Source organism: Spodoptera frugiperda, chromosome 14 (assembly GCF_023101765.2).
Source record: "Spodoptera frugiperda isolate SF20-4 chromosome 14, AGI-APGP_CSIRO_Sfru_2.0, whole genome shotgun sequence".
Lineage (NCBI taxonomy): Eukaryota > Metazoa > Arthropoda > Insecta > Lepidoptera > Noctuidae > Spodoptera > Spodoptera frugiperda.
In genome coordinates, this window is record NC_064225.1 from 47,372 (window position 1) to 58,173 (window position 10,802).

Here is a 10,802-nt window from a genome sequence, read left to right on the forward strand (position 1 = left end):
ATTTCGACCTTTAACTTCGTTGTGGAACAAGAAGCCTGAATTTTCAGATACAAAGCAGGCATTGTACAAACATCGTAAAATAGTCGCATGAAAAACACAAGTATACCTACTTTTGTTGACGTTTCTCGTATTATATTGTTTAGTCTATTTCATCATTACGATGGTCTATTTCATGATCACGTGCGATGACTAAGTCGATCTATTTTATTGATTAGGTAGGTACGTAAAATAAATAAAATATTGATATGATAACAATTTGCACAATCGTTTGAGAGAGAAGGTCCTTTAACTGCCATTAGAAAACTGTTGAACGCAAATCCTCCACTAACGTCGGTCACCGGGGACCTACGTGGCAGTTAACGGGACTAAATAAAGTAACCGACTCGGTACTACAAGGATCTCACAACTATTTACGGCAGGAAAACTGATGAGGTGCGAGACTTGGGCTTCTTTACACGATGTTTTGATGGTATAGAGATATTCCTGTCAGCGACAATGTAGACTGTCTCGTTGATCGAATGGTCGCAAGTGCGACTGCCGGGCTAGTGGTCTCGGGTTCGATTCCCGAGTCGGGCAAAGTATTGCTGGGTTTTTCGGTTATGGAGTCTGGAATTGTGCCTAGTATATGGCAATAGGTTCACCCCCTATTACATGGGACTTATAACACAAATTATGAAAAGTGGGTGTACATTGTATAGCGGCATTACATGCCGTAATGAGCACCACAAATCAAATCAAATCACTTTAATGCATCCATAGTGTACAGTGTGGTCTACAATGTAATACAGTAATGTGTCACAACTATGGGCCTTTTTGGGCACCGCGAAATTATTTAATTTACTTACATACTAATAGGTAACATTTATATTAAAACTTTATTTATATTAAAAACCTCAGCTGACGCCTTCAGGGATAAAAGGCGTGATGTTGTATATAGTGATGTAGAATTACGAACTGGCCTTGGTCGGATCACCTGATGACAAGCCACCAATAAACACCCGCAACACTATAGGTTGCGTCGCGAACCTTTTGGGGATTAGGGATTTGGAGATAAAGGCTATCATCACACGACTCAGGCGTTGTTTCACTTCGGTTTTCTGCTCGGTCGTGGTATCACTCCAGTGGAGCCATTCCAGTCTATTCCGATACATGTACCGAAACATGGCTCCCAGTGTCAGGAGCTGGCAAGGAGGGGCGAGGAGCGGGCGGGGCCAGGTGCAGGCAATGAGACGACAGGCTCGGTAACACATATACTTTATTAACGACACGGCAGCCCGAGCAGCAGCGCGGACAGTGCGGGCTGCTGCGCGCGCCGCACAAACAAATAAGCACCTTATGCTAATATTGACAGAGACCATGTTCCGCTGACACTGCTAATTGACACTAACTACGATTCTTATAATTACTCTCACTACGCGTCATTGTATTACAAAATATTCTCTTTGTATTTTACTTTGAACTCTGCGGTGCAGGCCTCACGGCCGAGTGTTGCGTGGCAGTACCCGGGCGTGCGCTGCTAGTGTCAGGAACAATAAATATTTACAACAACTGCCTGCGTAGCCTAGCGTCGCCTCCACAGTCGCGAGCCTCGGGCCGAGGGTTGGTCAGTCCGTGTCAAGCAACAAGTACGAGTAGCTTACATTGAGGAATGTCGGCCGCCACACGAACGAGTACAATATACATTACACAGTGTGACCAACATCCACACGACGCGTGCTCCAGGGACGCGATGGTTGCGGTAATGGATGACAAGGGTGGAGTGATGGTGACAACGCGTTATACTTGTACAGGTACACTGACAGTCAAGCGAGGCAGCGCGGCACATCAACACGTAACGAACGTAAACTATGAAACAGTAACAGCGTGGTGTTGCACCTAGCGGCCGCTAGATGGCGGTCTCCTTGTGCTCGGCGTAGTGCTGCAGCTCGTCGTAGGGCGGCGGCCGCTCCTCCGCCGCGTCCAGCTCCAGGTCCAGGTCGCTCTCTGCAACAACGCGCAAGCACTGTAGTACCATATGTTGCACACGCCGTGTTCCACGCGGGGGGAGGGGGGGCTGGGTTCGGTCTGACCTGAGAAGGCGCCGGACTCGGGGCGCAGCGGCGGCGCGAGGATGTCTCCGTCGCTGGCGTGGCGGGCGCGCAGTGCGCAGGCGCGCAGCTCGTGCACGGCGCCGCGCTCCGCCAGGTAGCACGCGCCGCCCTCGTAGCCCACCGGCTCTACGCGCACACACACAAGCAAGCGCTGCACTCACACCGCCACACCACACTCAGTAAGCGATGCATCGTGTCGCGCTCGGCACAGCGCCGGGGTAAGCATGCGCAGCCACGTCCAGCAGTGGACGGTACTGGCTCATTGTTGGTCAGGATGCAACTGGCAACCAGATCTCGTACGTTACGATATAAGTTATACAATGAATATTAACTCAAAGCAGAATTGTATAAGACGCGATGTTTGAGGATCCTTTTACATTAGGCCCATAGGAAAGATCATTTAAAATATTTTTGGCCATTCGGTAGAATGAAAGAATCACGAGATTATCATTGCATACTACCTCCTGGCTGCTGCCAGTCTGGCACGCGTATAGCGCTGCGTACATGCGGCGTGAGTAGCAAAGTGTGGTGGGGACTGACCGACAGAGGGCGGCGGGAACACGTGGCGGCCGAGGCTGAGGCGCGACTCGATGGAGTGGTGCGTGGCGCCCGAGCGGTCCAGCGGCTGCAGGCGGTCCAGCTGCTCGATGACGTCATCCAGGCAGCCGCGGCTGCGCAGCGACTCGTTGAAGCTCTGCTTGTCGTCCTTGGCCTGGTACACGGCGGCGGCGCGCGCGGCGGTGGCGGGCCCCGCCTCGGCGCGCTCGCCGATGTAGAAGGAGCCGAGCTCGGTGGCGTCCGTGTCCTTGTCGTCGGTGTCGGCGCGCTCCTTGCGGCGCGAGCACTTGATGTTGGAGTGGTGCTTCTTGCAGGGCCGCGGCTCGTCGTGCGAGCTGTCGCTGGAGCAGGGCGGCTCCGGCTCGGGCCGCAGCGGGATGTACAGGTCCCTGGCGGAGCGCTCCCAGTCGCGGCGGTGCAGCACCTCGTCGATGACGCTGGGCGCGGAGTGGTAGCGCGCCTCCGCCTCGCCCTCGTGGCTCGACAGCTTGCGCCGCCCGCCTATCTCCTCGTGGCTGCGGTGCGCCGACAGCGGCTTCTTGTAGCCTTCACATGGTGGAAGTATATCGGTTATGAGTATACAAGCTAATGTTATACAAACTCCATACGCATTGCATATGTAGTGCCCTCATTACAAAGCTCTCGCTTGGCACGTGGCGCGCGGTCCCGCGGGTCAAGGCAATGGTTTCCATTTCGTCCTCGATGTGGATAGTTCATTGACCTCAGTATCTGGCGTTGTTGCAGTTATGAACCAACTTGAGATGATATTTAAATACTACTTGCAACATAGAAGTTCGTATCGTAAGTGCTCTATAGCAGTAACCTGCAGATGTAAGGTGTTGTAGTGTGTAGGGGACTAGGGAGTGTATACTGTACCGGAGGTGCTGGGCAGGTGCAGCGACGCGGCGCTGGAGGTGGCGCGGCGCCCGAACAACTCGCTGGAGCGGCGCCGCCAGCCCGACTCTGTGGCAACAGTACGAGTCACTCACTCACTCCCTGCACTCCCTGCACTCACACACTCACCCAGCGGGCACTCACCGGGGACGGCGGCCAGCGCCGGGCGCTGCGGGCGGCGGCCGGCCGAGCTCTCTGTGGACACACTCTACGTCAGCACTTGTAACGCGGGCCGGGCCTAGCAGTGTGGATACTGTACCCAGCAGTACGGACGGTACTAGGTACCGTTGGCATGGATATTACCTGAGCTGTCGTCGGGCCAGCAGCACAGCCAGCACAGCAGCAGCAGCGGCGCGCACAGCTCCACGGCCAGCACGCCGCCCGCAGCGCCCCCGCCCGCGCCTCCACCTGCCCCCGCGCCCCCGCGCCCCATGTTCGCTGCAACCATCAGTCGCGGAGTGTACACGACGTTGCAAATATTACACAGAGCGACACGACTGACATACAGAGAGACATATAAAAATCGCGAGGAGTCGCGGGTCTACAATATTACAAATTACAAGTTTGGTGGTGGCTGCTCATTCCACCGCTTGTAGGAAGAGACTTTGTCTCGCGGAACATACTGGTGATGCCACACACCGTCGTTTGGTTCACTTTTGCAATGTCCTAGATGTGTCTGGTCGATGCTCCACGCAATGTGCGCCACTGTCGGAATGTCCTGCACTACAGTGAAGTAGTCAGCTAGCACCACAAGCCGAGACTGCGCGGACAACGCCGGGGCACACAACAGGTATTGTTGCCGTGTGCTGGCGTCGTGTTGTGACACTCACCTGATTGCCTCCTGACACCGTACGCTACTGTGCGCTCCTGGTAGACACGTGTCTCATATTGCGTGACACTGACTGACTGACTGACTGACAGACTGGTAGACTGTCACTGTGTATCAATAGGTACAGTGTGTACTGGCGATGCGACCGTCACTCTCGCCGCGGAGAGAGTGAGGCGACACGGAGCGCAGCCTCCGCGCGACAACACCGCGACACACAGACACTCCGCGCGCGCCAACATCTGTCTCTGTCTGTTACTCGTACGTTTGTACGTGTAAATTATAGAACTCATGTTAATGAAAATAATTATATTACTGCTGTATATAAGTAGGTGCTGCCATAGATCACCGTGATTTACTGTATATATAACAACCGCATCATGTAGGTGAGTAGAGAGAGTCGTCGCATCGTCCACAGCGCGCGAGCCACACACTGATGTAGTAGTGTATCAGTGCGCGGTGCGAGTATATAGTGTTGTCGTGTCGCGCGGTGCGTGTGTCGCGCGCGGCCGGGTGGCGCCGGAGTGGCGGCGCGCATCGATCCCTCTCACTCCTGGGCGGTGAGGCTGTGTGTGTACACTCACACACATACACACACAATATATGTCACACCATTACTACTACTGCATTACATTCACTTTTGTTGCGGGACAAATTAAACATTTATTACATTACAACCCAATAATTCAACCCAAGGACTGCACTCGACACCTTCTGCTCGAGAGAGAGCAACTATACCTAGCACTGAAACTGGGACCATACACTGGCGGCCGACAGACTCGCCGCCGCACCACTGGCGTACTTGTAATTGTCAAAAATGTATTATTTACTTCACCTACTACGTTTCTAGTTAAATTGCCTCCGTTGTGTTATTCCAGACTAATTTATTTATTTGTTTCGTCTAAATTTGTTCAGTATTTTTACGTAAAACAGTAACATACATCCACATTCCATATTTATAAGGAAGGGTTGAACTCGTAGCGTAGGGCTCGTAGCTCGTAGCCATCGTAGCAAACGTAGCGGCGCGCGGCGTAGCAGTGTAGCAAGCTACGTGCGCTACGAAAGTTATTCCTCGCTACGAAGTTTTGGTCCTTGCAGTGTTGCTACGCGTTGTACATCAATGCTCCAGTTTCCTGCAGTTTGTAAGTACAAGTAACGAAATTGGGATGTTGGCAAGTTTCGCTGACATATTGGCGCGGGCTGTATCGAGTTCAAGGCGGCAGTTAGTCAGTTGGTGATGACGTCACGCCACAATCGATGGCTCCGCTCCATCCTTGATGAATGTGTCAACAACACAAGTACCTGCTCATATATCCCCCCTCCCCCCACGTATATCGGAGCTGCATGCTAGCAACATTGTGTTGCTCTGTGGTCGCGCGTCGCTGTGTTGTCAATGTCACATTGTGTAGTTTGGAAACAAATTGTATAAGTAGGTATTTATAGTTTATTCAGACGGTCCGCGGAACACATTCTGCCGATGTGAGTAGCTGGTGGCTGGTGGGTGGTGGTCCGCTCCCCGATGGCGATAGTTCGCGACCAGGTGTCATCTAAGAATGGCCAGTAGCTCACTAAGGAGAGGCAGCGCGCGACACACGCGTATGTATCGTGCATGTACTTTAGTATTACAAGGTGTTATATCAGAGTATCATAACAGCTCGCTGTTCTACACCACACGTAAGTAAGGCATTACATCAGACATCAACATCACTCGCCCCTCTGCTCACACGTGCTGGGAATAGAAGGCGTGATGTTACGTTATAGTTACGTAATTATAATATTAATACAGTGGAACCAATGAGTCACAGTAGCATGTTGCCTGACTCGGGGACTGAACCCGCACCGTCCCGCTCGACGTCGAGTGTCGCACGTACTTCAGCCCGACACTCGACGCCTCGAGTGTGTTGTACTACTACATATATATACATACTTACTATTGTAACAATTACAACATTATAAAAGTGTGTGCATGTGTCATGTGTACATGTCGGACGTTGCATCAATTGCACGGAACCGGGTGTCGGTATATGTATGTAATGCATAGTGAACGTCAGAGAGGAACTCTACAAGCGTTGTTATAGATCACATGAAGTTTACGTGAAGTCTGGTTAGTCACCGACGTCGTTTTAGAGAGTATTTTTTTATTTTCATTAAATGAAGTGTAAGGGTTACCCCCTGCTATGCAAATGAAGCAGGTGCGTGAGTGCGGCGCGGCGCCCTGTTGTGTCGCGAGTAGTGCGCGTCGGAGCCGCGTGGCGGCGCTGTGCGCGCGTGTCTGGCGCGCATGCGTGCGACACACCCTCCGCGCTGTTTATTTATCCGCCGCTAGTCCGGCGAGCGCGACGTGCCGCCATACACCGCGCTACACGGTAGTTATTGCTCGCCATCACTGAGCCGCAGCGAGCAATGTGCTAGACTCTGGAAGCTTTCCTTCCTGCAGTGCGTGCGATGTGACTGGCCAGCCACTCCTGCTGTCTACTGAGCTCTGCCCTCAGTCCCCACTCCGCGGTAGTTACGGTGAGTGGAGAGATGATGTATTATGAACGCTGCCTTCATCCCGCGACCTTGACATGGTGCTGCTGGACCGTCGTGCAACCACACTCCAAAGAAAAGTGAATCCAGACGTTTTTGCTTTTATCCATTCCATAAATCAGTGTTCTGTACACGGATGTACTTATAAATAGCATTCCGCGAGTTTTATACCTGCCTGTAGTGGACCTGTACAGGTAACGATCCGTAAGCATGGAATGAGCTACCTGTGTGTGTGTGTGTGTAAAGTAGACGGGAAGCGTTTGGTTTCGTGTGTACAGCTTACAGCTGCAGCATACAACTACATATATGTGTACAGCGCATACAACTCATGTCCTCGGGCAGTAGTTGTCATGTAACTTGATGTTAGTGCTCCGACTGCTGTGTGGGGGAGTAACATCAAGTAACATGAGGTCACTCGATCCCAAATACTGTAATTTGTTGAACCTTCTGTCGTGCTACTGCCTGCTGCCATGGACAGGTTATGTGCTATTATTATGAAAATTTCGCGTGTTTTTATTAATGTTTTACCAAATAATTTAAACAATAATGATGTTCTCTATAAGAGTGCTTTTCCACCAGAGTTGTGCTATGCTACGTTGCTGTGGATGCGTTTGGCTTTCTAGGCTATGTATTTTATTAGGAAAAATACGTGCTATTGATGGCTTAACTACTATCAAGACATTGCATACCGAGCTGCCAATCTTAGCACATCTCTGGTGGAGAAGCACCCTAAGAGATATGGCGGTAAATGTGAAAGACGAATCAATCACCTGATGGTAAGCAATAAGCCCATAGACACGGTATCTTTATACAAAGATGTCATGTTCGCAAGGAGGTTGCGGACCTGAGCAAGGAGTGCAGGTGTCTCCCCTGCCTATTGTTTTACTTGTTCCACCTTTGTACCTGTATCGCCTGGAGGTCACAGTTAGTTGAGTCTGCCACCACTAGTAGTTGCTACCTCGCGCGCAGCAATGTCACGGCCGGCGCCGGCGCAGCGCCAGCCCGCGTGCATCGTTAATGTGCCAGTTAAACTAAATCATTGCCTGTATTGGGATCAATTGGTCGCTCCGTCTGTCTGTCCCCGCGTCGCTGCGTCTGGCGCGCCACGTGAGCCGCTACTACAGCTGCAGCCAGATCACACGACATTAGACTTGTACCCCGTGTGAGTGCAGGAACACGTTCTGACCAACATTGTACTGCGGCACCACACTGCTCGGTACTTGTTTACAGGAGTGTAGCTGACTCGTCCTTGACTGCACATAGTCCAGTAATCGCGGGTGCTATTCCTTACAAAACTAATTCACCAATTGTTGTCCCAAGTACGTATGTTTGCAGTGTCACGATGCAGCCGACGGTGTCTCCGTGGGCGTGGGTGTCGTCCCTGGACCGGCGCGCGCGCACCCGCGCCGCCGCCGAGCATGCGCGCCCGCACGCCCGGGAACACGACAAGTTCGCATTCTACGGACTGCGCAAGGACACGCGACACTTCATTAGGTATACTGCACATTGCTACCTCACTGACATCTACACATACCGCGGGGGTGGAGGGGTGCAGGGATCCTCACGAGATTGCATCTCTAAAGCAGCAACACTCAGTACAGTAACACTATATCCCAGCTTCCTACCGTAACAGGTCAACTGGATTTGGAACTTATTTGTTTTGTTATAAAGTTGCAAACGTATTGCCGCTGACATCGGTCCGTAGTACCTACCTCGTGTTCTGTAGCGGTTGGCTCTTGTGTTGCAGGCTGGACCCGCTGCCGAAGGGGCTGCTGCTGCCGCGGCAGTGGGCGGCCCCCACCGCGCCGCCCATCACGTGGCGCGTCGACCGCTTCCACGACGTCGACACCTGGGAGATCTCCAACATGAAGGTGAGGGTATACCTCATTGTACTAATGTGGCGACACCGACTTGGGGATTGTAACAAACCCCCCTTCATAAGAGGCTTGTGCCTCAGTAGTTGGTTGTGCCTGCTCTGCAACTGAGAGCTCCATTCACTGATTGCAGGGCATTCCAAACTTCCGGCCGTACGACCCGGTGTCCATAGTGCTGCCGGCGGGGAGCGGGGCGGGGGCGGCGGCTGCAGGGGGCGCGGGGGGCGCGGCGAGTGGTGGGGGCGCGGGGGCGCGCGGGCGGACCCCGCGGGAGGCGCGTCGTGGGGGCACGCGGCGCGCGGCTGGGCGGCCGGCGCCGTGGCGCTGGCGCTGCTGGTGCTGCTGGTCAAGGCGGCCGAGAACTGCCTGCACAAGAAACTCTTCCGGGCCATCTACATGCACACTAGTCAGTATCTATCTGTTTACTACACAACAAGGTAGCGCCTACAGAGGCTGTACCATTCTGATACTATATCTTGTATAATCACCATGCTTCGTGTGGTACAACCGATGTGTTTGACTGAACGCCTCTTGTACGTAACCTATGTTCGTTGTGCAGACGCGGGCGCGGCGGAGCTCGAGCCGGAGGTGATGCGGGGACACTACCGGCTGCGGGGAGGTACGTCTTGTGGAATGGCAGTATACTTGAGACATATTCAATCAGTTGAAATACTGCTGTACGAATACAGCTTATTCATACATTGTCATTTTTACCCGACTGCGCCAGAAGGAGGGTTATTACATATTCTTGTCGAGACTCGATTAGTTTCGAGCTACACCGGGACTCGTAATCATGAGCTCTATGCGCTGCGAACTACAATAAATACTTGTACCGCAGCTTGTACTCACTCCGCCTGCATTTCCCTTGCAGTGATCAGACAGGACTCGGACGAGTGGTCCACGCCGAACGTGATGGCGACCACGTGTGAGTATACAATGCTGCATTGTGTCTGTGTGTACACGTGTGTGGACGGTGTGTGAGTGTGTGTGTGTGTACAGTCCAGCACTACGACTGCGACGTGCCGACGCCGGAGCGCGTGCGGGGGCGCGCGTGGAGCGAGGACGAGCTGCCGCCGCCGTACGCCGCCGTGTCGCGCCTGCCGCCCAGCAAGCCCGCGCCCCCGGCGCCCGACGACGCGCCGCCCCCCTACTCGGCGTGCGCCCCCGGCCCCGCGGCCGCGGACCCGGCGCAGCGGCCGGAGCTGGTGTTCGAGAACGGGCGCATCGTGGAGATCATGACGCAGGAGTCCCGCGCGCGCGCCGCGCCGCACTACGGCCGCCCCCCGCCCCCCCCCGCCCCCGCCCCCCACGCCATGATGCTGGTGTAGACAGCGCGCGGTGACGTCACGCGGACACAGACTCACAGTATTTTTGTATCGCGGAGTGCGCGGACTGGTCGCTCGACAGAGACTGTGCGACTGGCGCCGAGTACAGTCGATGGCGAACCAAATTACGTTGTAGTGGGAAGTGAATCGAAGTAATGCTCAAGGGTGGAGTTGGGTATCATTTTAATAAATTATGTACATTAGACTAGATTGAGTACCTCGATATATAGATCTCGCTGTGTCTACATATACTTAATACACACGACTATGTAGCCTGTCTGGGACTATGCCCTGTATTGTATACTTCATGATATTGTCTCCTAGTCGTAGCTACATCCTGCAGGCTCGTGTAGCGAGTGCCTAGCTCTGCTCTGTCTGTATATTTGTACCTCTATGTATTTCCCCGACAGAGACTAGCTCGCTGTCCCCGGCTGTACCATAAGTGTATGTTAAAGCCGATATTGTGTTAAGTGCCTTGAGATTTGCACCAATCGTGAGAACATAGTACAAGTTGAGGTAGTGACGCGTGTGGTGTGGCGGGTGTGTCACACCCAGCACCCACGCGCCGGTAGTAGTCCACTAGCACTGCAGCAGGGCGCTACACTTGTGTCTCCTACATAAATATGTATTTACAATAAACGTCTTCAACTCGCACCCTCGTATTCATTGGTCCACGCTGCGGCCGCGGTGGTACGTATGTAATGAA

At 53.2% G+C, this 10,802-nt stretch overlaps 2 protein-coding genes across 4 annotated transcripts; one reads left to right on the plus strand and one right to left on the minus strand.

The window, feature by feature from the left end:
* Nucleotides 1-1,238: 1,238 nt before the first annotated feature.
* On the minus strand, nucleotides 1,239-5,958 carry LOC118279289 (uncharacterized). 3 transcript variants are annotated; one of them, XM_050698273.1, is made up of 7 exons: nucleotides 4,373-5,958; nucleotides 3,846-3,980; nucleotides 3,687-3,737; nucleotides 3,525-3,611; nucleotides 2,631-3,194; nucleotides 2,070-2,216; nucleotides 1,239-1,983 (listed from the first exon to the last, which is right to left on the minus strand). In XM_050698273.1, exons 2-7 carry the CDS (start codon nucleotides 3,973-3,975, stop codon nucleotides 1,886-1,888), a joined length of 1,077 nt encoding a protein of 358 aa, XP_050554230.1. In that variant the 5' UTR covers nucleotides 3,976-3,980; nucleotides 4,373-5,958; the 3' UTR covers nucleotides 1,239-1,885. The 3 variants fall into 3 exon arrangements, with proteins under 3 accessions (XP_050554230.1, XP_050554231.1, XP_035454834.2); XM_050698274.1 differs by lacking the exon at nucleotides 2,070-2,216; XM_035598941.2 differs by lacking the exon at nucleotides 4,373-5,958 and having other exon boundaries at nucleotides 3,846-3,990.
* A 587-nt stretch (nucleotides 5,959-6,545) lies between these two features.
* LOC118279212 (uncharacterized) lies at nucleotides 6,546-10,748 on the plus strand. Its single transcript, XM_050698277.1, has 8 exons — nucleotides 6,546-6,882; nucleotides 8,233-8,391; nucleotides 8,645-8,768; nucleotides 8,905-9,007; nucleotides 9,046-9,177; nucleotides 9,331-9,390; nucleotides 9,643-9,696; nucleotides 9,771-10,748. The coding sequence occupies exons 2-8, from the start codon at nucleotides 8,240-8,242 to the stop codon at nucleotides 10,097-10,099; spliced, it is 954 nt and encodes a 317-aa protein (XP_050554234.1). The 5' UTR covers nucleotides 6,546-6,882; nucleotides 8,233-8,239; the 3' UTR covers nucleotides 10,100-10,748.
* The last annotated feature ends 54 nt before the right edge of the window (nucleotides 10,749-10,802 follow it).

Bases quoted from the DNA above. Each gene is read 5' to 3' on its own strand.
- LOC118279289 (XM_035598941.2), bottom strand. From the start codon at position 3,990: ATGGTTGCAGCGAACATGGGGCGCGGGGGCGCGGGGGCAGGTGGAGGC. The intron at 3,738-3,845 runs GTAATATCCATG...GTGTGTCCACAG, and splicing joins CTGGCCCGACGACAGCTCAG to AGAGCTCGGCCGGCCGCCGC. The intron at 3,195-3,524 runs GTACAGTATACA...CACCATGTGAAG, and splicing joins GCACCTGCCCAGCACCTCCG to GCTACAAGAAGCCGCTGTCG.
- LOC118279212 (XM_050698277.1), top strand. From the start codon at position 8,240: ATGCAGCCGACGGTGTCTCCGTGGGCGTGGGTGTCGTCCCTGGACCGG. The intron at 8,769-8,904 runs GTGAGGGTATAC...CACTGATTGCAG, and splicing joins GGGAGATCTCCAACATGAAG to GGCATTCCAAACTTCCGGCC. The intron at 9,391-9,642 runs GTACGTCTTGTG...TTTCCCTTGCAG, and splicing joins ACACTACCGGCTGCGGGGAG to TGATCAGACAGGACTCGGAC.